Consider the following 26246-nt stretch of genomic DNA (forward strand, 5'->3'; position numbering starts at 1 on the left):
ATGCGAGACAGGTACTGTGTCCAACCTGATTTTCTTGTATCCACCCCGGTGCTTAGAACAGTACCCTTAACAAATGCCACAATTATCATTATCATTAAGTCAGGATGGAATGGAGGCCATGGGATGACATGAGGAGGGGTTACCACGAGGCAGCAGGTCCGGTGTGGAGGGGACGCAGAGAGCACACTGACTTCCCAGCGAGCCTTGTCTGTCTATCTCCCAGTTAACTACGAGCTGATGATGAGACCAAACCTGAAGAAGCAGCTCCTGGTCCACACCAACATGGAGAGGAATGTCGGGGTGCTGAGGCTGTACCCCGGAATCACCGCCGCCATGGTGAGGAGCCACCTCATCCACACACACACACACACACAAACACCCACCGACCCACCCACCCCACCTTCCCTTAGGTCCAATCCATTATGACAAAAGAACAAAAGGGCCCATTGTCGGATTGAGAGGTGGAAAACTAGCCTGTTGAGAAACCCGCAGGCTCAAGATTTTCTTTCAGCCAAGCTCCGTTTGGTCCTACAGCTACTGCCTTCCCTATGGCAGGGTTCCTTTACCCAGAAGCTTCCTGCTACGAAGTGTCCCTCCCTTAGATTAGCATCCTCTCCGGGGGAGCCGGAACAGATGGCAAGGGGGTGGGAGGGGTGGATGGGACATAAAAGTCAGAGTTTGTGGAGGTGGTCTCCCCTCCTCCCCGCTCCGGTGGACTGTACCCACGGCAATGCTACAAACGTTCGGACAGCCGGGCCGGAAACCCATCGGGGTTTCAAATGGCCTTTCAAGGAGAGAAGGGCTGGGGCGAGCTTTGCACCTCGGCTACCCGGTCTCCATCTGGGGAGCGGAAATCCACCCCGTGCCCGTTAGCGACGGGAATTTGGTTTTGAATGTAAATGACCGGCTGCGGGCTTCATTAAGGTTGGGGCTGCGGTTGATTAAAGGAAGGTCTGATTTACGGTGGGGGTTTCTTCCAGCAACACACACTTCTCAGGAAGGAGCCCGAATGGGGCTGGGGCTTCCCTGGGGAATATTTCTGGGTCAGAAACGAAAATGAATTTTGCGGAGAAGGACTGGGACGGCAGGGAGGGTACGATGGAAATGGGGTCATGGCGATCTCCATATTTGGGGGGGATTGTTCCTCCTTTTGTGGGAGGGAGGAAGTGGGTCCTAAAAGAGATTACATTGTAACGGTTGAATTGTGAACCCGGCCTACTCACCGGGAAAATCGTCATTAGTAATCCCATTGCTTTCTGGCTCAAAGGAACCGTGGAATTTTGACGAAGGGAATCTAGTAAGTGCATCGCATGTGCTTAGACTGTGAGTCTCAGGGTCAGGGTTTGATCTGATTGAAGTGTATCTACCTCACACTAAGCACAGTACTTGGCCCATGGAAAGTCTTTAAGGAATGTGTCTGTTTAGTGTTCTATTGTACTCTCCCAAGCGCTTAGTACAATGCTCTGCATATAGTAAGTGCTCAATAAATGCCAATGAATGAATGAACAATTATTATTATTCCTATTTATTGTATTTGTTAAAAGTTTACAATGTGCCAGGCACTATACTCAGCACTGGGGTAGATACAGGATCATCAGGTTGGACACAGTGCCTGTCCTGCATGGGCCTCACAGTCGTAATCCCCATTCTATAGATGAGGTAATGGAGTCACAGAAAATTTAAGTGACTTGCTCAAGGCCACACAGCAGAGAAGTGGTGGAACTGGGATTAGAAATAGGATTATTAGTTGGTTCAATACTCAGTACTCATAAAGAGTCCAGTATAGTGCTCAGCACATGGTGTGCTAACCTGCACACAGTCGGCATCCAGCACAGTGTTCTATATCCAGTACAGTGCTCTTCATGCAGTAGGAGTTCAGTACATTCTAGATACCCAGTAGAGGGAACTGCACACAATAAATGCTCAGGATAGTGCTCCACCCACAGTAATAATAATAATGATAATAATAATTGTGGCATTTGTTAAGTGCTTATATGTGCCTAGCACTGTACTAAGCAGTGGCGTACATATATGATAATCAGGTCCCACCTGAGGTTCCTAATCTAAGTAGGAGGGAGAACAGGTAGAAGAAGCAGCATGACCTAGTGGATGGTGCACAGGCTTGGGAGTCAAAAGGAACTGGGTTCTAATCCTGGTTCTGCCATTTATCTGCTGTGTGACCTTGGGCAAGTCTTTTAACTTCTCTGTGTCTCAGTTACCTCATCTGTAAAATGGGGATTAAGACTGTAAACCCTATGCAGAACAGGGACTGTGTCCAACCTGATGAACTTGCACCTACCCTGGTGCTTAATACAGTGTCTGGAACATAGTGAGTGCTTCACAAATACCATTTGTTTATTTATGAAAATTACTACTTCCCCTATTCCCATTGAGGAAACTAAGGCTCAGAGGAATTAAGTGACTTGCCCAAATTCACCCAACGGGCAAGAGGCAGAGCTGGGAATAGAATCCAGGACTCCTAATTCCCAGGCTCATTTTCTTTCCACTAGGCCACGCTGCTACTTGCTCTTCCTAGGTTGCCATTCTTTGGGAGGGTTCATAGTGGATTTTTCCATTATGATCTCATTTCTTGTCATAACATTTGTGGAGTAGGTAGAGATTCTGATCCCCATGGATAAATTGAGGTATTGAGGCCCAGAGAGATGAAGTCACTGACCTGAGGCCACACAGCCCACCAAAGGGTAAACAGAGAGAGAGAGAGAGAGAGAGAGAGGTGGTTTAGCAAACTGGGAAGCCAATTACTCTCCCCTCTTCAAAGTCTTACTGAAGACACATCTCCTCCTTGAGGCCTTCCCAGACTAAGTCCTCCTTTCCTCTTCTCCCACTCCCTTCTGCATCGCCCTGACTTGCTCCTTTGGTTCCTCCCCCCCTCCCAGCCCCACAGCACTTATGTACATTTCTCAAACTTATTTATTTGCATTGATGTCCATCTCCCCCTCCGCACCCCTCAGACTATAAGCTCAGGTGGACAGAGGATGTGTCTATCGTTTTACTGTTCTCTTCCAAGTGCTTAGTACAGTGCTCTGCCCACAGTAAGTGCTCAATAAAAACGATTGAATGAACAAATTAGGTCAAGTCTTAAGTCTCGCTGCTGTCCCCCTCTCGCCCAGGTGAAAGGCTTCCTTCAGCCCCCGATGCAGGGCATGGTGATGGAGACGTTCGGCACGGGGAACGGGCCGACCGCCGGGGACCTGCTGCGGGAGCTGAAGGACGCCACGGAGCGCGGCATGATCATCATCAACTGTACCCACTGCCTCCAGGGACACGTCACCTCGGACTACGCTGCTGGCCTGGTGAGAGGTTGGGGAGCACGGGCACAGGTGCCAGCGGGGGTCCAGAAGGCCTTATTGTCTGAGGAATGAGAGAGAGACAGAGAGAAAGAGAGGAGACCCAAAGTCAGAGAGAAGCAGCATGGATAGTGGAGAGAGGATGGGCCTGGGAGTCAGAAGGTCCAGGCTTCTAATCCCAGCCCCACCATATGGCTGCTGTGTGACCTTGGGCAAGTCACTTAGCTTCTCCGGGTCTCAGTTACCTCATCCGTAAAATGGGGGTTAAGAGTGTGAGCCCCATGTGGGTTAGAGACTGTCTCCAACCTGATTAACTCGTAACCACCCCAGAGTTTAGAACAGTGCCTGGCACATAGTGCTTAACAAGTACCATTATTATTATTATTCCCAGACACCTTTGGCTCTCCTTGGCCAGGGGAAATTCTGGGCAGGGGAACAGGGGTCTTAGAAAAACAAGTATGGACTAAGAGCCTGCTGTGTTGCCAAGGACTAGCCTGTCTAGTTTTCAGAGTTTGGTTCTTGGCATCAGCTTTAGGCAAAGCTTGGCCCCGGGCACCCACAGGGTGCAGACCATGGCCCCACATGCAGAGCGTAGTACTGAGCACCTGCCCTGTGCAGAACGGGGGACCTGTGGGCTGGAGAAACACCACAGAAATTAAAGAATCAATCCTTACTCCCAGGGAGTTGACAATCTAACAGGGAAGACAAGCAAATATACAGTAGGCAATTGAGTGAGAGTATAGATCAGATTGTAATCTCGTTGAGGGCAGGGAATGTGTCTGTTTATTGCTCCATTGTACTCTCCCAGGAGTTTAGTACAGTGCTTTGCAAACAGTAAGCGCTCAGTAAATGCGATCGAATGAAGAATGAAGGAATGAATCAGATGTGAAATGCAAAAGTGAGGGAATGAGTAAGCTCAGAGATGTGCTCGATTTCTCAGGGGCCTGTTGGGGTGTCTGATGATGTGGGGGTTGATCAGGGAAGCCCCCCTGGAGGAGGTGGCGGTTTTTTAGGGGACTCTAGAGGTGTGGAGGTGCAGGTTTTGGGGGATTTGTGGGGAGGGAGTTCCACGAAGGGATGATGTGAGCAATCAATCAATCAACCAGTTGTACTTATTGAGCGCTTACTGTCTGCAAGAACTAAGTGCTTGGGAGAGGACAGACCAATAGAGTTGGTAGACACGATCCCTGCCCACAACAAGCTTACATTCTAGAGAGGGAGACGGGCCTTGATATACATAAATAAATTACAGAAAGGTGCATAGCTGTATGCTGTGCTGTGGGGCTGAGGGAGGGGTGAATAAAGGCAGCAAATCCAAGGGCTTGAGACTCAAGAACATGAGGTGGGTGTGAGCAGGAGAAGACCGCGGATAGGTCGGGGGGCCAGATAGCCGAGAGACCGGACACTGCTGCTCGATGTGGGAGAAGCGGGTTGTGGGTGTGGGTACCCAGTACTCTCTCTCCCAAGGCGGTTCCAGGCTTCCTCTGCCAGGTCGGGTCCTGGGAGAAGTCAGGAGGCCGCTTGTCTGGGTTGGAGCCGGGGAGGGCCCAGTGTTTAGACTGAAACCCCATGGCCAACACCGCTCGGATGGACACGGAGATGGCCCCGCCTGGGCACCAGGAACTGCCCGGAGGGAAATGGCTGGCATGTTTTTTGCCAAGAAGAGCAGGGTTGGCTCCCGGGCAGACACCCTGTGACCTGAGTCTGCGGGGTAGGGATATACCAAGGATGGCGCCCACCCATGCCACCCATGAAAAGCAGTATGGTGTAGCGGATAGAGCACAAGCCTGGGAGTCAGAAGGTCATGAGTTCTCATCCCAGCTAGACCTGTGTGACCTTGGGTAAGTCATTTTACTTCTCTGTGCCTCAGTTTCCTCATCTGTTAAATGGGGATTGAGACTGTGAGCCCCACTTGGGCCAGAGACTATGTCCAACCCAATTTGCTTGTATCTGCCCCAGTGTTTAGTTTGGTGCCTGACACATAGTAAGCGGTTAACAAATACCATAATAATTATTATTATGCCGTCTCTCGCCCTGCAAAGAGCGGACAGCTGGGCTGAGCCGGGCAGGGCGTAGAGGGACAAATGGGCCGCTGGAGTCGTCTTGGCTCCGGAGAGGCCAGCGGGATGTCGCCCTGGGGATGGGGGCAAGGTTCAGGCTTGGCGGGGAAGGGTGCCTGGACTCCCTGTCTAGGTGGAATCCTCCAGGACCAGGCCCCGTCTGTCTCTGTCCATCCCAGGCGATTGCTGGCACCGGCATCATCTCTGGGTCAGACATGACCTCTGAGGCTGCCCTGGCGAAGCTCTCCTACGTCCTGGGCCGCGCTGACCTCAACCTGGAGGGCAAGAAGGAGGTAAGAGCCGAGCCGGGCAGCAGGAGTGTGGCGGAGCAGGTCAGTCAATCAGTCAGTTGTATCTTCTGAGTGCTTACTGCTTGCAGAGCAATGTACTAAGCACTTGGGAGAGTACAAGAATAGAGAGTAGAGAAGCAGTGTGGCTTAGTGGAAAGTGCTCGGGCTTGGGAGTCAGAGGTCTTGGGTTCTAGTTCCGGCTCCTGGGAACGAGGAGACCTGGCTTCTAACCCTGACCCGGCCACTTGCCGGCCGTGTGACTGTGGGTACGTCACGTGACCTCTCTGCACCTAGTGTCCTCATCTGTAAAATGGGGATTAAATGCCCTTCCTCCCTTCCCCTTAGACTGTGAACCCTGGGTGGGACAGAGACCGTCAAGCTTGATTGAATTGTGTCTGTTCCAGCGCCTGGCACACAATGAGTGCCTAACAAATTCCACAATTATTATTCTTGTGGTTGGGTGAGAGCGTTTAAAGGTGAATATGTGTTTGCATATGAGTGTGTGCTTATGGGTGGGTCTGTGGGCATGAGCGTGTGTGTGTGTGTGTGTGTGTGTGTGAGCGCATGTGCACAAGTGTGTGTATCTCGGTATTTGAGCTGTATGCTCGTGTGTGAATAATAATAATAATAATAATGTTGGTATTTGTTAAGCGCTTACTATGTGCCGAGCACTGTTCTAAGCGCTGGGGTAGACATAGGGGGATTAGGTTGTCCCACGTGGGGCTCACAGTCTTAATCCCCATTTTACAGATGAGGGAATTGAGGCACAGAGAAGTGAAGTGACTTGCCCACAGTCACACAGCCGACAAGTGGCAGAGCTGGGATTCGAACTCATGAGCCCTGACTTCAAAGCCCATGCTCTTTCCACTGAGCGGTGTGACGGTGTCTGAGTGATCAAGTATGTTTGGGAAACCACAGCCCCCCAAGCCCCGTGAGGAGCGGGACGTCTTCTATAAACACCTGTGAACGGCAGCTCTGTACCCCGACCCTCGGGTTTGACTCAAGAGAATCACCCCTCAACACTGCTGCCGCCATGGCCTGACGGGGCAAGCTAGAATGAGGTGGGCAGGGCCAGGAGTTGGGGGGGTGAAGGATGGGTGGGGTCGGAAGAGGACAGGACAAGGAGAGGGGAACTGGTGTCCATGTGCCTCGTGGCTAGGGAGCGGCTTGGCAGGTGAGGCTGAGGGTGGGTTTAGTCTCTTTCTCTCTCTCACTCTGGAAAGGCGAGATCCCGGGCTGGAGAAAGAGCCAGCCCCTTCTCGCCGAGCCTTGGGGCGATCGAGTCCGCGGCCTCCCGCTGTCCGATCCAGGCACGTGGCTTTGCCAGGGTCCAGCCGCACCACACCCTACCCTCTCTGGCCTTCTGGCACGTGCCGCTCCCTCCATCGGCTGCCGGTCTGAGCCAGAGCCTGACCCCACCCCTGTTGGGCTGCTGGTCGGAGCCAGGTCCAGGCCCGTTCCCCACCTCGGCCACTGGTCTGACCTGGGCCCAGTGGTCTGGCCACAGGTCCGAGCTGGCCCAGGCCGAGCCGGTCGCCCCTCAGCTGCTGGTCTGAGCCGGACCCAGGCCCATTCCCCCCCCGGCTGCCTGCTTGAGCCGGGCCCGGGCCCAGCGCCCAGTCGGCCGCCGGTCTGGGAGGCTTCACACAGGAGCCTGGTTTCTTCCCCACTCCAGCTACTGAGGAAGAACCTGAGAGGGGAGATGACGCCGTTGCCCGAGGACTACAGGATCTCCCTGCGGGACAGCAAGTTCGTGCAGGTGGTGGCCAAGTACCTCGGCCTCAGCAACAGTCAGGTGAGCGGTGCTGGAGTGGATGGCCGGCCCCTTGCCGGCCACGGACCGGAATGACGGGAAGGGCCCCTCCACCCTCGTCATCACTCTCAACCCCCTGCCTCGGGCCCAGGTGGCCCCCGCCCCGCCCCTCCCTTCTGGGTTTCCCTCCTCCCGTCCCGGGTTGAGGTTAGAAGTGGGACAGCCTAGGGGGTGGGGGCGGCCAGGAGAGGAGCGGGAGAATGCCTGGCCTCATCTGTCGTTCTGGATGGTTGACAGCTCACGCGATGGGTGGGATTGAATCCCTGCTAGAAATCAACAGCAGCGAAGTTAGGGAGAATCCTAACCTGTGAGGTCAAGAGCAGTGTGGCCTAATGGAGAGAGTACGAGCCTGGGAGTCAGAAAGTTGTGGGTTCTGGTACCGGCTCTGCCACTTGTCTGCTGTGTGATCTTGGGCTGGTCACTTCAGCTCTCTGGGCCTCAGTTACCTCATCTGTCAAATGGGGACTGAGTCGGTGAGCCCCATGTGGGACAGGGACTATATCGACTCCATTTGCTTGTATCCACTTCAGCGCTTAGTACAGTGCCTGGCACACAGTAAGTGCTTAACAAATACCGTAATTATTCTCATTATTATTATCTGGTCTAATCGCCTGTCTCCAGACTAACTCGTTTTAGCATAATAGCTGGGCATTTACTCTTTTCTGAAAGATCCCTAGGGACTCAGCCCCCTCCTGCCCTCTCCCTCTCTCCCTTCCTCCCATGGAAGTCTGTTCCAGTATTTCATCTTTCAGACCAATCAATCAATCAGTGGTATTTACTGAGCACTTACTATGTGCAGAGCACTGTACTAAATGCTTGGGAGAGTACAACATAATACATCCAGAAGTCCTTCCTTTTGTCTAACCACAATCTTTCCTGCTTCAGTTAGGATCACCTCTTCCCTTTAAAACTTGGGGAGATATGTAATTGTAATGTCATTGTGTTATTTGTTAAGCGCTTACTATGTGCCACGCACTGTACTAAGAGCTGGGGTAGATACAAGATAATCAAGTCCCACATGGGGCTCACAAAGTAGGAAGGATAACAGGTATTGAATCCACATTTCGCAGATGAGGGGAACTGAGGCATAGAGAAGTTAAGGGACTTGCCCAACGTCACACAGCATGTAAATGGTGGAGCCGTGGGGAACAGCTGGGCAAAGGCTGCCCCAAAAAACCCTTAAAAACCCAGACACCAATTCCTCTCACAACCATCTCTCCTTCGGGCTAGCTAACCCCAACTCTGGGACCCTTCTTCATTGGATTTATTGTCCATTGCTTTTCATTATTTTTCACATTCCTACTGATCCATTCTAGCTCCAGTTGGCTTTGTAAAATTCTGGCACTGCGCTGTTGATGCATAGTCAGCTCGTGGTCCTCTCTGACCTCAAGGGTCTTTTTCTGCCCACCTTTCCCTAGACTGGGCCTGTGTCACTTGTTTTCACTGCCCTGCACTGATCCTTTTTAGAGTCCATCCTCGTTGTTTCTGAACCATTTCTCCAACTTATTTGTCACCGGGAATTTTATCCCCGTTCATGGGATATCAGCCGCCTATTGGAATGGTCCTTCCAGAGTCCGCTACTGACTTCACCAACCAGGACACCCCAATGAAGGAGTTGAATTAGAATCAGTCTGAGGTCTCCTCATTCTACATCCCTCCCAACATTGACCCTAGCCACCTGGGGGCAACGACTGAGCCAACTGCCCCCGCATTGACCAATAGAAAAATGGTGCTATAGTTGTGGGAGACTGGTGGTCTGCCGAGAGGGCCCGAGTTCAAGGATCTGCCTCTGCTTCTGCTGGGCTGTATGATTCTGGGCAAGTCAGGTGACCTCTCTGTGCCTCATATTACCTCTCTGTAAAATGGGGTCATTGGCTGGCCCGTCTCCCAGGGCTCCTGTGGGGAATTAATTGATGCTTGTCAGGGGCAGGAGATCGTTAGATGAAAGGTGCTATTGATGTGCACGGTGTTATTAAGGGGATAGTTATTACCCACCCTTTAATAGAGTTTGGGACTCATAATGCATTCATTAGCTTTATAATCAAGTCTGGGTTATGGGAGCCTCTGGCAGGCGGAGGGGAGGAAGGGGCGAAGAAAGCCGTGGGAGTGAGTGGAGCTGGGGCCGTCTGATTTCATTTCCTCTCCTTCATTAGGCCTTAATTGCAGTATTTGTTAAGCTCTTACTATATGCCAAGCACTGTACTAAGCCCTGGGGTAGATACAAGCAAATCAGGTTGGACACAGTCCCTGTTCTACATGGGGTTCACAGTCTCTATCCCCATTTTACAGATGAGGTAAGTGGGGCACAGAGAGGTGAAGTGATTTGCCCAAGGTCATACAGCAGACATGTGGCGGATCCAGGATTAGAACCCCTGACCTAATGATGGGTCTTCTCCATTCTTGTAAATCCTCCCCCGACTTTGCCAGCAGTTGGTGAAGTTTCTGATAAGATTAGGATTCTAAATTATAGAGTGGGGAGTCGAGGGCTCTTCCCCATGGACAGCAAATGCTGATAGGAGACGAGACTGATGTTTTCAGAGACAGAAAGGGTGCAGGCAGAAAAGCAAGAAATGCTTGCTTCCCCAATCCCACCCGAACTGGGAGACGTGCACCCGTTGCAGCTGGAGGGGCGTGGATTCAGAACCCACAGGGTTGGGAAGGGAGCACATGGAATCCATCTCCATAGGAAGCTGTGAAACTGTGGAGACTGGGGAGTTAGGGGTGTTGGATGGTCCATGTTGGGTCACTGGAGGGAGAGATGGGGATGGAGAGGGGAGAGTTAGGGGTGTTGGATGGTTCGTGCTGGGTCACTGGAGGGAGAATCAGGGACAGAGAGGGGAGAGTTAGGAATGTTGGATGGTCTGGGCAGAGGAGGGAGAGGCAGGGGAGAGTTAGGAGTGTTTTATTGTCTGTTCTGGGTCACTGGAGGGAGAGTCAGGCATGGAGAGCGGAGAGTTAGGAGTGTTGGACGGTCCATCTCTAACTCCGAGTGTGGGTGTCCAGGAGGACCGCCAGCACTCTGGTCGTCCAAGTGTTCTAGAGACCCCGTCAGAGACAGAATCTTGTGCTGGCCAGATGGCCAGACCCAGGGGGCTCGTTGCTTGGGATCTATTTTCCCTTGAATGCGTTTGATCTGGAAATCCTTGGGGACTGAGGTCCTGTCTGGGGCAGTTGGTCAGGTTGTGGAAGGGGCCCTTCACCAGGACTGTGGGAGCCAGCAGGAGATCCTCATCCTGCTTTTCTTGCCTCTAGGAACTCGATGCTGTCCGAGATGCCCTCACGCCCTCTCTGGCCTGTGCCGCGGCCAGGACAGGTGACCTTGAGGCTCTGGACGCCATCCTGGACATGGTGAAGTGAATCCCCTCCCCTGCATGGAATATCGCATCCTCCTGTCGAACCCGCCGGTGTCCCCTGCGGCCCTCCACGCAGCCTGCCCGCCCCTCACAATAATAGGAGAGCCTGAGAGGGCCCTATCATAGACGGGAGCCGAGGGGAAGTGGGAGGCCTTGGCGTGATACCAGGCTGTGTGGAAGCAGCACCTCTGTTGGCATCTGTTGTTCCATCTATGCCCATTGGGCAGCTTCTCCCTCATTGAACCCTGTCCCGTTTGAGATCAGGAGGTACTGGCTGAGGGCCTTTACCACAACTCCCAGATTTGCTGCCGCATTGGCTCTCTGGGTCTGGGAACTGGGCAGCCAGAGACAGAAGCCCTTGGCCTCTGCTTTGAGGGCATGAGAAGGGGGAGCGGTATAGTTAGGGGAGTTTGGGGCCTCTGATGCCCAGACTTCCCGGAGCAGAATGTTGTTGTCATGGCCGGCACACCTAGAGAGTCACTAGACTCAGTGGGACCTTGAGCAAGTCACTTCACTTCTCTGTTCCTCAGTTACCTCATCTGTAAAATGGGGATTTGAGACTGTGAGCTCCACATGGGACAGGGACTGGGTCCAACCTTAGTTCCTTGTATCTACCCCAGCTCTGATTACAGTGCCTGGTATATAGTAAGCACTTAACAAATGCCATCATTATTATTATTATTATTATTCTTAGACTGGTTGCTTTCGTCGCTTTGCCCCTGTGGACACCCACAATTTTCCAGAGGCATAATAATTCAATAAAGCTACCTTGAATCGTGGGACAGGGAGAGGCAGGGATTATTCTCCCCACTTTACAGATGAGGAAACAGAGGCCAGAGAGATTGTCAGTTGCCTGAGATCACCCATCAGGCTAATAGTAGAGCCCCTGTCGTCGAACACTAGGTCTTCCCTCTATTCACAAGACCAAACTATCACACCGGCTCACATTTCAGTCCTCTGGGCACTGTTAGATCTCCCCAGGTCCCCTTGTGCCATTTTCATTTTTGGGGGGAAGCTTCTGTCTTCTATAGGGCCTGGAAAGCGACAAAGGGCAGAGGTCATCCCTCTCCCCCTACGCCATGTCCCCTGAGGATTGGAGCAGAGAGCCCATTCATGTGACACGCTCCCCACTGCTCCTGATTCCACCGCTGCCTTGCGGCTTGGCTTCTTACACGTGTGCTCATGGACCACTTGTCTGGCTGCAGGGGGGAGACCTGAGCCAGGGGGACTTTGATGGACGTACTCCCCTGCACGTGGCTGCCCGTGAAGGGCACCTGGAAACTGTGCAGAGGCTGCTCCGTCACGGGGCCCGAGTCGGAGCCGCGGACCGGGACGGGGCCAGTCCCCTGCTGGCAGCGGTCAAGGGCAGGTACTGAGGGCCAGGTGGGTGGGGGCGGGAAAGAGGAATGCTGACCGGGGGCATCCAGGGAGGTGGGAGAGGTTTGGAATGGGGATGTGGTCACTGGGGTGGGGAGGGGGCGGTGGCCGGATTACACTTTCCCAGGTGGATGTATGAACTGGGGGTTGACCAGTCCCAACTTGGAGAGGCCTGGAACCTGGTTGTTTAGGTGGTCCTGATGTCATTGCCGGGGAACTGGCCAGGCCAGCATCCTGGTTCGTGGGCTAGGAACTGGGCTGGGCCCCATGTGGAGTCAGCGGACTCTTCATTGACCCTTGGGGTTTTGATTAGAAAGGGGGAAGAGAGGCAGGAAGGAAATGGGGAGTGAGGTGAGAGGTGCTAACCATTTATCCTTCCTGAGGCTCTTCTCTTCTTCTGCTGCCTCCTGCTTCTCCTTATTCCCCATGTCCTCCTCTTCCCCCTCCTTTCCTTCCCATTCTCTTTCTCCTCCCCTTCTCCCTTTCCCTTCCCACCTTTCTTCTCCTCCTCCCACCTCCTTTTCTTCCTCCTTCTTCTCCTTTTTCTCCCCTCCTTCTCCTCTTTCCCCTCCTCCTCTTCTTCTTTCTGCTGCACCTCCCCTTTTCCTATTCTTTTTTATGGTATCTGTTAAGTGTCTTACTGTGTGCCAGGTGCTGTTCTAAGTGCTGGGGTGGATACAAACTAATCAGGTTGAATGCAGTCCATGTCCCACATGGGGATCAGTCTTAATTCCCATTTTACAGATGAGGCCTAGATAAGTGAGGTGACTTGTCCAAGGTCATACAGTGGACAAGTGGCGAAGCCGGGATTAGAATCGAGGTCCTTCTGACCCCCAAGCCAGTGCTCTATCCACTAGGTCCCATTACTTTTTCCTCCTACTCCTTGCTCCTGATGGTGTCGATTATGTGATTGAGTCCTGGTGCCAGAGAACAATTGACTAGACTCAGGCCCTGACCTCAAGGGGCTTTACAGGTCTGCAGGTCAGCAAATTCATTCATTCGTTCAATCATATGTATTGAATGCTTACTGTGTGCAGAGCACTGTATTAAGCACTTATAAAGTACAATTCAGCAACAAATAGAAACAATCCCTGCCCACAGTGGGCTCACTGTCTAGAAGACCAAGAGCACAAGAAAACCATGGTGGGTGCCTGGCTAGGAAAGGGAATCTGTTAATCGGTGGCATTTATTGAGCACTTACTGTGGGCAGAACATTGTACTAAGCACTTAAGAGAGAACAATACAATAGATTTGATAGACACAACCCCTGCCCTCAATGATCTTCCAATCTAGCGGACAAGTTAAAGCAGACGGCTGAGCCCTTCAGCCCTCCGGGAGCATCACCCCTCACTGAAGGGTCCAGACAAAACACCGATCTGGGAGGTGGCGTTTAGGGTGGGGGGTGGTCCCTGTCACTCTACATCCGTCACACCAACAAAAACTGGGTGGACACCGGGTGCAGTCAGGCTCATCCAAATAGAATACGAGAAACGTTTCGATTGGTCAGGGACCAGTCTGTGGGTTCCTTAGGATGAATGGTGGAGACCAAGCGGATGTGATTGGAAATCCAAGCCATTTCTGAGCTGAACTGAGCTCATCTCTCTCCTTGACAGTGGAGAAAACTAGGGGAGGGGATGGGAGATCGGGGCATTCATTCATTCATTCATTCAATCATATTTATTGAGCGCTGACTCTGTGTGGAGCACTGTACTGATCTCTAGGGAGAGTACACTGTAACAATAAACAGATGCATTCTCTGCCCACAGTAAGTTTACAGTCCAGAGGAGGAGACAGACATTAGTATAAATGAATAAATGACAGACATGTACATAAGTGCTGTGGGGTTGGAAGGGGGATGAATAAAGGAGCAGGATAGGCAGCCGTGCCATCTCTTCTGGGCCTGAGGGAGAGCAGAGCCTCATGGCAGGGACGACGGCTCACCGCCCAGGAGTTCAGAGGGCAGGGAAATTCCCCAGCAGCCTCATTGATGCCAATGCTTGGCTGTGCAGAACCCGGGTGTTTCATGTCTCTCTTTGGCCCTGGCCAGTTCCACACTCCAGGCCTCAGATCGGGGTCCCACATTGAACGATGCCATCAGGTGATCTCCCCGGTGAAGGCTGATGGATGCTCCAGTCTTCTACCCTTATCTCCACCACCTCCAGGCTCCCCCTCCAACCCCAGGTGCATGTGCATACACCCATTCACCTGCCAGGGTCGATCCGTTCCCCAAACGTTCAAAGTGTTTTACAGCTTTAATGCACACATAGTCAAGCACTTCTCAGTCGACGTGCCCCCACGGACCCATGGACTGACACGCTTCTCCCCTCCCCGACACACACGGGCAGCCTCTCTGTCAGCATGGTGGTCAGTCAGGTACCCACGCAGTAAGTCACGCCCCTCCACTCCCAGCCACACACCTCCCCTCCCCACCCCCCGGCCCGGAGCCCGTCACGCGGCCTCAGGTCGAGCTCAGCAGCTCAAGCCCAGCCCACACACCACCTGTCTGCCCCTCAAGATGCCGTCGTGAGGTTGCCTCGGTTCCTTCATCTGCAAAATGGGAATTCAATACCTGTTCTTCCTCCTACTCAGACTATGAGCCCCAGGTGGGACTTGATGATCTTGCATCTACCCCGGCACTTAGTACAGAGCTCAGGATAACAAATACCGTGGTTAATCAGGGGTGGTGGGGCTGATGGACTTGGGACTTAGTCGTTTAGGACAATTTGAGGTTCAGGGGTTTGCAGGGAAACTATTCTCCAGCTGGTTCGTGCTGGAGAAATTCCCACCCGAGCGTGCGGCTCAGAGTCCTCTGGGCTGTCCCTTGCACCCCCCCCCCCGCACCCCCAAAACATTTAAAGCCCTTCTGAAAACCCACTTCCTTCCTCCTGCTTTTTAATCAATGGATCAATCAGTGGCATTTATTGAGCACTTACTATGTGCAGAGCACCCTACTAAGCCTTTGGGAGAGAACAGGACAACAGAATAAGTAGAAACGTTCCCTGCCTATAATGAGCTCACAGTCTGGAGCTGAATTCTCAGCATCCCACATCATGTAAGCCCATCAGTCACCTCCAACACATAGGTACCTTCATGTACTCATCCTCAATACACACACACATATATATATATATATATATACATATGTATATATATATAATATATATACATGTTTACTGAATTTACTTTGATTATTTTTATTTATAAATGCTTTAAGTCCATCCCCCTGCCTCCCCTGCCTCTCCCCACCCCGCCAACACCCCATTAGAGGGAGGGAGGGAGGGAGGGAGGGAGTGTGGGCAGGGAGTGTGTCACTTGGTGTTTTTGTCCTTTCCAAATGTTTAGTACAGTGCTTTGCATCCAGTGTGTGCTCAATAAATATTATTACTCCTATTATTACTACTACAATTGAATGCTTATTATACAATGTACTGTACTGTAAAATGTACTGTACATTGTCGACAATTGTACTAAGAGTTAGGGGAAGTACAATAGAGTAGTAGGCATGATCCCCTGCCCTTAAGGTTAGCAAGGAGGACAGATGCTAAAATAAATTAGAGAGGAGGAAGAAGGAAGTTAGGTAGTTAGAGATTAATCTCAGAAGGCTTCTTGGTGAAGGTGCATGTTTTTACTTCAGGAAAGAGAAGAGAAGCAGCATGGCCTAGGGGAAAAAGCACGGGCTTGGGAGTCAGACGACCTGGATTCTAATCCCGGCCCTGCCCCTTGTCTGCAGAGCGACCTTGGGCAAGTCACTTACATTCTCTGTGTCTCAGTTACTTCATCTGTGAAATGTGGGGTTCGACTGTGAGCCCCATGAGGGACAGGGACTGTGTCCAACCTGATTACCTTGTATCTACCCCAGCTCTTAAAACAGTGCCTGGCGCATTCTAAGTACTTAACAAATAACATTAAAAAAAATCCCTTCTGATTGACAGGAGAGTTAGTCAGGAGACAACTGTCTGCATTGCAGGTAAGGAGGAGGAGTGGGGGAGGAGGAGAAGGAGGAGGAGAAGGAGGAGGAAGGGTAGCCTTGTCACACATCACCCCCACATCTTGTCTGTGTCTTTCCCCCTGAGTTTGCTGAACCAGAAGAGCAGAGTGAAACAATTGGGGAGTTTTGGCAGGCAGGGTGTTGTTGAGAAAGGCAGAGATTAGAGTTAGCTAAATCAACTCCCACACCAGGGCATGTGGCAAACAAAACACTTCCCCATTGGGAAGCTGGATTTTCATTATTTCCATCTACTGTGAAGGAGAAGAGTCTAATGCCCGCACTTACACAAACCGATTGGTTGAAAAGGTCATCAGAGTGTCAGCGCCAGCTGTGACCACCTTAGTCAGAGCTGGGGGAAATAAAGAGATACAGGCATCTGGCTGAGAGGACCTATAAAGTATCTCTCTTCTAGGTCCTTTGGTTTGGTGTCCCAGATAATCTGTGTTCGGGGGTAGTGTAGGGGTCGCCGAGGAGGCTGACTACAGACAGGGGTGGTTTCTGGGCCTGTGAGATCGTCAGTAGTTCAATGGTATTTATTGAGCACTTACTGTGTGCAGAGCACTCTACTAAGCACCTGGGAGAGAGCAATGTAACAGACACGTTCCCTGCCCACAAGAAGCTTACAGCCTAGAGGGGAGGAGACAGACATTAATATAAATAAATATATTACAGATAAGTACACAAGTGCTGTAGGGCAGGGAGGGGGGATGAATAAAGGGAACAAGTCAGGGTGATGCAGAAGGGAGTTGAAGAAAATGAAAAGAGGGCTTAGTCAGGGAAGACCTCTTGGAGGAGATGTGCCTTCAATAAGGTTTTGAAGCCGGGGAGAGTCACTGTCTGTCGGATAGGGAGATAGGGAGCTGGAGAGAGGAGAAGAAGAAGAAAGTGGGCCTGTTGGAACTTGGAGAAGCAGCATGGCCTACTGGAAAGAGCGCAAGCCTGGGAGTCAGAGGATCTGGATTCTAAACCCGGCTCTGCTACTCATCTGCTCTGTGACCCTGGGCAAGTCACCCAACTTCTCTGTGCCTCAGTCCCTTCATCTGCAAAATGGGGGTTCAATACCTGCTCTTCCTCCTACTCAGACTATGATCCCCAGATGGGACCCGGTGATCTTGCATCTACCCCAGCACTTAACACAGTTCTCAGCATTACAAAAACCACAGTTAATCAGGGGTGGTGGGGCTGATGGAGGATTTGGGATTTAGACATTTCAGACTATTTGTGAGGCAGGTTTTTGCAGGGAAACTACTCTTCAGGGATTTTCAGATGCTGATTCTTCCCTTTCCCTCCTCCCCACCACATCCAGGCTAGCTCCGGGTTTATTTCCGGGTCAGATGGGCAAGATGGGAGGGGGGAGCCGGTACTGGGAGAAGTGGGAGCTGAGGCCTGGACTGTTGTTTCCCTTGGTCTCCCTCCCCGTCCCCCGTGTGCTAGAGCAAAATCCTGGTGTTTAGGCCTGATCGATGAATAATAATAATAATTATGGTATTCGTTAAGTGCTTACTATGTGTCTGGCACTGTTCTAAGCCCTGAGATAGAGACAGGATAATCGGGTTGGAAACAGTCCCTGCCCCACGTGGGGCTCACAATTTTAATTCCCATTTTACAGCTGAACGAACTGAGACCCTGAGAAGTGAAGTGACTTTCCCAGGGTCACACAGCAGACAAGTGGTGGAGCCGGGATAGGGGTCCAGATTTCAGCAGCCAGCTCTCAATTTTCTGTGGTAGTGGTGGTGATAGAGGAAGGGAATAATAATAATAACTGTGGTATTGGTTAAGCACTTACTATGTGCTTGGCACTATACTAAGCATTGGGGTGGATACAAGCAAATCAGGTTGGACATAGTCCCTGTCCCACATGAGGCTCTCAATCTTAATCCCCATTTTAAGATGAGGTAACTGAGGAACAGAGTAGTGAAGTGATTTGCCCAAGATCACACAGCAGGCAAGTAGCAGAGCTGGGCTTAGAACCCAGGTCTTCGGACTTCCAGGCCGGGCTCTATCTATGAGACACCGCTGCTTCTCTGGAAGGGCATGGATAATTTAAAATCCACGGGTAACTCAGAAATCTCACTTTAAACAGTGGCTTCAACCTCTTTCACCCAGCCCACCTCGGAACCGAGGTTGCGAGGCGTGTGTCCCTAGTGATTTTTTTAAAGGAAAGAATGCCTATCCACCTGCCTGGCTGATTCAACTCAATTAATCAATCAGTCATATTCACTGAGCGCTTACTGTGTGCAGAGCACTATACTAAATGCTTGGGAGAATACAATAGAGCAATATAACAGACACATGCCCTGCCCGCAGTGAGCTTAGAGTCTAGAGGTTGAAACAGACATTAATATAAATAATAAATTGCAGATATTGACATAGGTGCTATGGGATCGGGAGGGGAGATGAATAAAGAGAGCAAGTCAGGGTGATGCAGAAGGGAGTGGGAGAAGCAGAAAAGAAGGCTTCGTCAGGGAAGGCCTCTTGGAGGAGATGTGCCTTCAAAATAAGCCTTTGAAGGTGGGGAGAGTAATCGTCTGTCAGATATGAAGAGGGAGGGTGTTCCAGGCCAGAAGCAGGACGTGGGCGAGAGGTCGGCGGCGAGATAGACGAGACTGAGGTACAGTGAGTAGGCTGGAACTGGAGGAGCGAAGTGTGCGGGCTGAGTTGTAGTAGGATAGTAGCGAGGTGAGGCAAAGTAGGAGGGGGCAAGGTGATTGAATGCTCTAAAGAAGCTTCCCACCTTCCTGAAGGCAGAGCCCTGGGCAGGGAGGGCTCGGGGATAGGGGCGCTCAAAGACCGAAGCCCAGATCCCCAGGCATTCTGGGCCGGGAATGGGGAGACGCTTACAACATCCAGCACCCACAAAGCGCCAGCTGTCGCCAGCTGTGGGTGGCCGATAACAGCAGGCGAGCCCAGGCTTGCGGAAGGTGGCGTGGTTGCTCCCACAGCTCCGTGGGCCCAGCTCGCCCCAGGGTGACATACCGCCGCCCCTCCGTGATCACACGTGGAGCCTCCTGGACTCCTGGATGGGTTTGGGAGTCTATCTGACCTCCAGCTGGCAGGGCCAGAAATAAGGGCACCCAGTAGGTGCCCTGTGGCCAGAGGTAGTCATAATAATAATAATGGTATTTGTTAAGCACCTACTATGTGCCAAGCACTGTTCTAAGCTCTTGGGTACGTCCAACGTAATCAGACTGGACACAGTCCCTGTCCCACATGGGGCTCACAATCTCAATCCCCATTTTATAGCTGAGGTAACTGAGAAGTGAAGTGACTGGCCCAGGGTCACACAACAGACAGGTGGAAGAGCTGGGATAGGGACCCAGGTCCTTCTGACTCCCCGGCACACGCTCTATCCACTAAGCCGAAAGGTGTTGCTAAACCCTTACTGCTGTTAGGGCCACTTTGATGGCCGGATCTCTCAGCTGAGAGGCTAGCTTGATTGCCCTTTCAGCTGACTGACCTTGCTGCTAAAGGGTTCCCCCTTTTCAGAGGGCTTTTACTTGGCTTAAGTAGAGGCAGACAGTTGTTGTCCATAGGCTCCTCTAGCCAGCCCTATGGGCTCCCTTTATCTGACTCTCTTGCCCGCTCTTCCTAACCCTGTGCCCTCCCACTAACTGAGGGCCATCGTCTTGGGGGTTGGAGGTGAGTGGAGTCTTGCTTCCGAGCCGACTTTTCCGGCCCCAGGGGGAGGTGCTTGACAGGGAGGTGAACCTTTTGGGGGAGAGGAAGAGGGGGTAAAATGAAGAGTGGACTTGTTACAGCCTCCACTCCATGTTGACTGGGGTGCTGGGGGAGCCCCTTGTCTCTGTCGCTCACCTGGACCCCCAGAATGGGTTTCACTGTGGTCAGGGGCTGGTGCTGGGGGTTTGGATTTGCTCTGGCAGCGAGCATTCGCTCAGCCCTGACACCTCCCACTTAAACCGTGCTCAGCTATTTTGGGTCCAGTGCTCCTTTGGAGGTGGGTGCCCACATTTAGATGGGCATCTGGGCAAGTGTGGATTGCCCAATTTTGCCAAAATTGTGCCACTCCAGTAGCCACATCCCCAACTCAGGAAGTCAGTCAGTCAGTCAATCATATTTATTGAATGCTTACTGAGTGCAGAGCATTGTACTAAGCTCTTGGGAGAGTACAATATAACAATAAACAGACACATTCCCTGCCCACAGTGACCTTGCAGTCTAGAGAGGGACAGACATTAATATAAATGAAAGGAATTAATATGATACAATAATATAATCCATTAATATGATCATTATTATTAAGTGCCGTTGAGTCATTTTCAATTCATAGCGACTCCATGGATATACTTTCTCCAGAAAGTCCTGTCCTCTGCCATAATCCGCGACCTTTCTAATAGTTCTTCCATTATTGCTTTGTTATGGTCTCTAGCCATCTAGTTGCTGGTCTACCTCTTCCACATTTTCCCTGGATACATTACATATGATACATTAATATTAATATGAGACATTAATGTAATGAATTATATTAATTCATATTAAATGTGGAAGTGTGGAGTCTCCATTCTTCACTCTCCACCTTCCACAGAAATACGAGCCTTCAAAGGGCCAGGGGCCGGGAGATCTGCTGCTGGAAAAAGGGGTTCGAACTCGGCATTTCCACCGGGTGGCCCTTTGTCTGCTTTGTCCAAGGCAGTCTGATCCGAAAATAGCACCAGATGCCGTTCTGTCAGACGTGTTTAGTTGAAATGCCTACAAAGGTTATGAGGATTTCTGCACAAAACCTTTTGGCAGCATGTCCCCACGATGTGGACAGAACACGGGCCTGGGAGTGACAAGGACCTGGTTTCTAATCCCGGCTTCGCCACTTGTCTGATGTGTAACCTTGGACAAGCCACTTCACTTCTCTGTACCTCAGTTTCCTCCTCTGTAAAATGGAGGTTAAGACTGTCAGGCCTATGTGGGGCTGTGTCCAACCTGATTAGTTTTTATCTACCCCAGCACTTAGTTCAGTGCCCAGCACGTAATAAGCACTTAACAAATACCGTTTGTTTTGTAAAAAAGATACCCTTATTTATGTAATGTAAAGTGACAAGCTTTTGTTCTTTATGATGAACATGAGAGTAGTTGTCTTCTTATCGGGGTCAAAGCCGAAAACTTATAAATACCTCCCAGAATGGATGGAGATGCAAACACTAGCTGTGCCCCTTAAGAAAAACACACTCTGCTTTTTATTTGTCAACAGTTTATTCTTGGACAGTTATAGTTGATGTATTTAAATAAATACGTATTCGTTGGGGGCGTGGGATGGGGTGGTTCTGCAGCCTGGAATCCATTGTGCCATCGGAGGCCACCCTACGTTTCCGGGATGCCGCCAGCCTCGATTTGAGTAGGAAAAGGAGTTTGGTCTTAGATCATTGAGTCTCCCCGCACCCCTGGGGCTAGTGTGGGTTTGGAGAGCTCAGCTTATTACTCAGAATCTCGCCTCGTCCTTAAACGACTCACCGGGATGGTAATGTTTTGAGTAATAATGGACCTTGGGGAAGGCAGAGTTAAACTCTCTCTCACCCCTGGCCTGGGAGGCTTGGGACTGAGGAATGGGGGCCTAGTGAGTCTTTTTGGAGTTCCTCACAACCTCTACTGACTGGGAGGCCTACTGTATGTGGGAAAGTCTGGCCAAAGGCAGCCATTGGTTATTCTGTTGAGGACTCTGAACCACTCAAGGAAGATTGGTCCTCCTCCCACCAGGGGCTCCAGCAGGGAAGGGGAGGTAATAATAATCATGATGATGACATTTGTTAAGCGCTTACTATGTGCCAGACGCTGTACTAAGCGCTGGAGTGGATACAAAAGAATCGGATTGGACAGCCTCAATCCCCATTATGCAGATGAGTTAACTGATGCCCAGAGAAGTGAAGTGATTTGCCCAAGGTCACGCAGCAGACAAGTGGCAGAGCCGGGATTAGGATCCATATCACCTTCCGACTCCCAGGCCAGAGCTCTAGCCACTATGCTATGCTGCTTCAGGGAGGGTTGTACGCTGGAGGCTGAGCCCCAAGGCCCGGGTCGGGGGGAGATGAACTGGGTCAGACCCTCCCCCACGATCCCCTCCCACCCGTTTCCTATCCAGGGAGAGGCGGGCGTCGGTGCCGGAGTGAGTCGTCAAACCCGGGGCGGAGCTGGGATCCACGCCCGGTGCTGGCATCTGCACAACCAGCTGGGATTCCCCGGGCCCGCCATGCCACGCTACGCCATGCCATGCCAATAGTAGAAAGGGCTCCAGATAGGAAGCTGACCACCCCCCACTCCCCGCCCCAGTGCCACTGGCTGCCAAATGCAATCCCCGTCTCGGGGTGATGCCGTTTCTGCTGCTCGTGTCTGGGGAAGAGGATGCCGGGCTAGAAGAGTAGGACTGTGCTGGTTTGGCAGTGCCTCGCTAGCAAGCCCAGAGCCAGCACAACTATTCCTCTGTGGCCTTGAGCAAGTCACTTCAGTTCTCTGGGCCTCAATTACCTCATCTGTAAAATGGGGATTAAGACTGCGAGGCCTATGTGGGACAGGGACTGTATCCAACCTGATTAGCTTAGCCCGTCATTGGGCAGGGATTGTCTCTACCTGTTGCCGAATGGTACATTCCAAACACTTAGTACAGTGGTCTGCACATAGTAAACGCTCAATAAATACTATTGAATGAATGATTAGCTTATATCTACCCCAGCACTTAGTACAGTGCTTAACAAATGCCACTTACTTTTTTAAAAAGATGCCCTTACTTATGTAATGTAAGATGCCATGCTTCTGTTGGTTACGCTATGATGAACGTGAGAGCGGTTGTCTTCTTATCAGGGTCAAAAACAAAAACTTATGAATGTCACTAAGAATGGACTGAAGTGTGAACACTAGTTGTGCCCCTAAGAAAAACACACTCTACTTTTTATTTGTCAATAGTTTATTCTTGGACAGGTATAATGCCATCTGTAAAATGGGGATTAAGACTGCGAGCCCCATGTAGGAGGACTGTGTCCAACCTGATTTGCTTGGAGCCACTCCAGTGCTTAGTAGAGTGCCTGGCACATGGTATGTGCTTAACAAGTACCATAGTTATTATTGCTGCTGTGGGGACTGGCAGGGTCCACAGGACTCTAAAGCCATCCGGGGTTCAAACAGAGCTGCGGGGGTGGGGGGACAACTAAGCCCCACCCTCCCAACCCTTTCCTGGGTTGCTTGAAGATGCTGAAATTTGGGGTTCTTTTCACTGTCATGCTGGATGCTGCCTGTGTCACCAGCAGCACCAGTGTCCCCCTACTCCTGGCAGCCTTACAGGTTGGTCACTCCCCCGCTCTTTCCCCCCTGGTCCTTGCCTCTTACTGCCTGCCCAGGAGCTGGCAGCCTCACAGACCGGACATTCCCCCTCATCTTCCCCCTGGTGCCTCCCGGTTCTCATCCCTCACTGCCCATCCGGGATCCAGCAGCCTCCCAGGCTGGTCATTCCTCTGCCCTCTCCTCCCAGCGTCTCCCCGTCCTCACGTACCACTTCCCACCCGAGAGCCACTATCCTCCCAGACCGGTCATTCCCCCTCCTCCTTCCCCTGGTGCCTCCCAGTTCTCATCCCTCACTGCCCATCTGGGATCCAGCAGCCTCCCAGGCTAGTCATTCCCCTACCCTCTCCTCCCAGCCTCTCCCAGTCCTCACCCACCACCTCCCACCCGGGAGCCAGCAGGCTGCTCTCTGCACCTGTCCAGAAAGGGCAACCCACTCTCTCCCTGTGGCGACACATTCTCAAGTCCGATGGTCTTCCAATAGCCTCCCTGCTGCCGGCCCAACCATTCCCTCTCATCTGGCCTGCAGACAGATCCTCCTTGCTCCTTGCCCACCCTCAAATGGTCTTCCTCCAAGATTTTCATCGAGCCTTTTGCTGCCATCCCTCCATCCCAACCCCTCCCAGCCTTCTCTCCCTTAAGTTGAGCCTTTCTGGCTGCCTCAGGCCTGTATTCCTGACTACCTCCATGTTTATTTTGGGGATGAGAGGGAATTTAGATCTCCAAACTGCGGCAACATCTCCATCTCCATCAGCCGGGTCCCGGCCACCTTGTGATCGGGCTGGTATGCCCCGGGTCTCTGCCACCCCGACTAGGGGCTTGGGGCCTCCCTCAGTCCCCGCTGCTGGGCCCAGCTGGCTGCAGGCCTGAAGTCAACACCTAGCCGGTCTTCTCTTCCTCTCTTCTCTCCTTCCCCTTGCTGGCTCCTCCAGCTGCTTCTTGCTGCCCCTGGGCATTTCAAGGGGTTTCCCATAGGGAAATATTTCAGATTCCACGGCCACCACTCCAGCGGTGCAGCCCTGCTGACCCTTGGCTGGCAGAAACCCAAGCGCAGAGCCTTGGGTGGTTCTGGCCTGGCCATCAGAGGTCATGAGAAGCAGCGTGGCCTAGTAGACACAGCACGGGCCTGGGAGTGAGAAGGACCCAGGTTCTGATCCCAGCTCTGCCACTTGCCTGCTCTGTGACCTTGTGCAAATCCCTTAATTTTGTTGTGTGCCTCAGTCACCTCATCTGTCAAATGGAGATTAATAATAATAATGTTGGTATTTGTTAAGCGCTTACTATGTGCCGAGCACTGTTCTAAGCGCTGGGGTAGACATAGGGGAATCAGGTTGTCCCACGTGGGGCTCACAGTCTTAATCCCCATTTTACAGATGAGGGAACTGAGGCACAGAGAAGTTAAGTGACTTGCCCACAGTCAGCCGACAAGTGGCAGAGCTAGGATTCGAACTCATGAGCCCTGACTCCAAAGCCCATGCTCTTCCCACTGAGCCACGCTCCTTCTCCAGATTAAGACTGGGAGTCCTGAGTGGGACATGGACTGTGCTCCACTTGACTAGCTTGTCTCTATCCCTGGGCTTAGTATAGTGCCTGGCACATAGTAAGCTCTTAACAAATACCAATAAAAATGACTCAGGGCTTTAGGCCCTGGGATTTGGGATTGGGATCCTAGAATTCCACCACTCTGACCACCATCCCCACCCTCTTTCTCTGCGCTCAGCCAACCAGGTGGCTCTCTTGGACCCTGGGGTATGGTTGTCCCTATTTATGGGGTGTGTGGGGACCCTGGGAAGGACCAGCAATTGGAGTTGGAACCTAGAGAGGAGAGGCGAGTGAACAGAGGGTCTGGGAGCCAGACTGGAGGGTGGAGCCTTGATTTGTTGCTGTGGGCAGCTCAAGCATCCAGAAGGCCCATCAAAATGGCGGGGTCGTGGGTTCGAATCCCAGCCTGCTTTCCTCATCGGGAGCCAAGGAACGCTGCCCATGTGGTTTCTAGGTCAGAATGGTTTCTATGGGAAACCATGTCTGGACAGGCCTTGTCTGTCCCACTGGGATGGCAGATGCTCACCAAACCGGAAAGGAGAGAAACAGGCAGCGTGATTGGCTGGGAAATGGATTCAGTCAGAGAGTTGAGGCGGGGGATGGTTGATCCACTGACACCATTTTAAAGTAAGAGGAAAGTGTGATGACTTTTGGAGCCTCCAGGAAAGAAGTGGTCCTCAACTCCTCTTCCCCAGCCCCTGGGTGGGGATTGGGTGTGGAATTCAAGCCTCAATCAGTCAATCAATATTGAATATTACATGCTTATTCTGTTCAGAGCATTGTACTGAGCACTTGGGAGAGTACAACAGAGTTAGTAGACATGATCCCTGACCTCAAGGGGCTGACCATTTAGCCGGGAGAGAGACACTAGAATAAATTATGGATAGGGGAAGTAATTGAGTATAAAGAAGTGTACATAAATGCTGCGACCCGGAGGCGGAGGCGGGGTGAACACTCAAGTGCTGAAGTGGCAGTTGGATGGTAATTAGGGTGGAGAGATGGGAGATTAATTAGGAAAGGTCTCCTGGAGGAGAGGTGATTTTAGAAGGGCCTTGAAGATAGGAAGAGCAGTAGTCTGCCAGATGAGAAGGGAGGGGAAGTTCTAGGAAATAGGGAGGGTACGAGCAAGAGGTTAGTGGCAAGAGACGAGGATAAGAGTGGGTTGGCTTGAGTGGAATGAAACGTAGGAGCTGGGGTACAATAAGAGTGGAGAGAGGATAAATAAGGGGGAAAGAGCTGT

At 51.7% G+C, this 26246-nt stretch overlaps 1 protein-coding gene across 3 annotated transcripts in view; it reads left to right on the top strand.

Annotated features, from left to right (window-relative positions):
- Positions 1–26246, top strand: part of ASPG (asparaginase) — a 68637-nt gene that overhangs the window by 26095 nt on the left and 16296 nt on the right. For all 3 annotated transcript variants that reach the window (XM_029073390.2, XM_029073403.2, XM_039912121.1), the window contains 6 exons: positions 224–336; positions 3132–3314; positions 5548–5661; positions 7334–7453; positions 10724–10819; positions 12030–12193. In XM_029073390.2, coding sequence (XP_028929223.1) covers positions 224–336; positions 3132–3314; positions 5548–5661; positions 7334–7453; positions 10724–10819; positions 12030–12193 — 790 coding nt within the window. The remainder of the gene's footprint in view (positions 1–223; positions 337–3131; positions 3315–5547; positions 5662–7333; positions 7454–10723; positions 10820–12029; positions 12194–26246) is intronic.

The sequence above is a fragment of the Ornithorhynchus anatinus genome, chromosome 1, assembly GCF_004115215.2.
Source record: "Ornithorhynchus anatinus isolate Pmale09 chromosome 1, mOrnAna1.pri.v4, whole genome shotgun sequence".
Lineage (NCBI taxonomy): Eukaryota > Metazoa > Chordata > Mammalia > Monotremata > Ornithorhynchidae > Ornithorhynchus > Ornithorhynchus anatinus.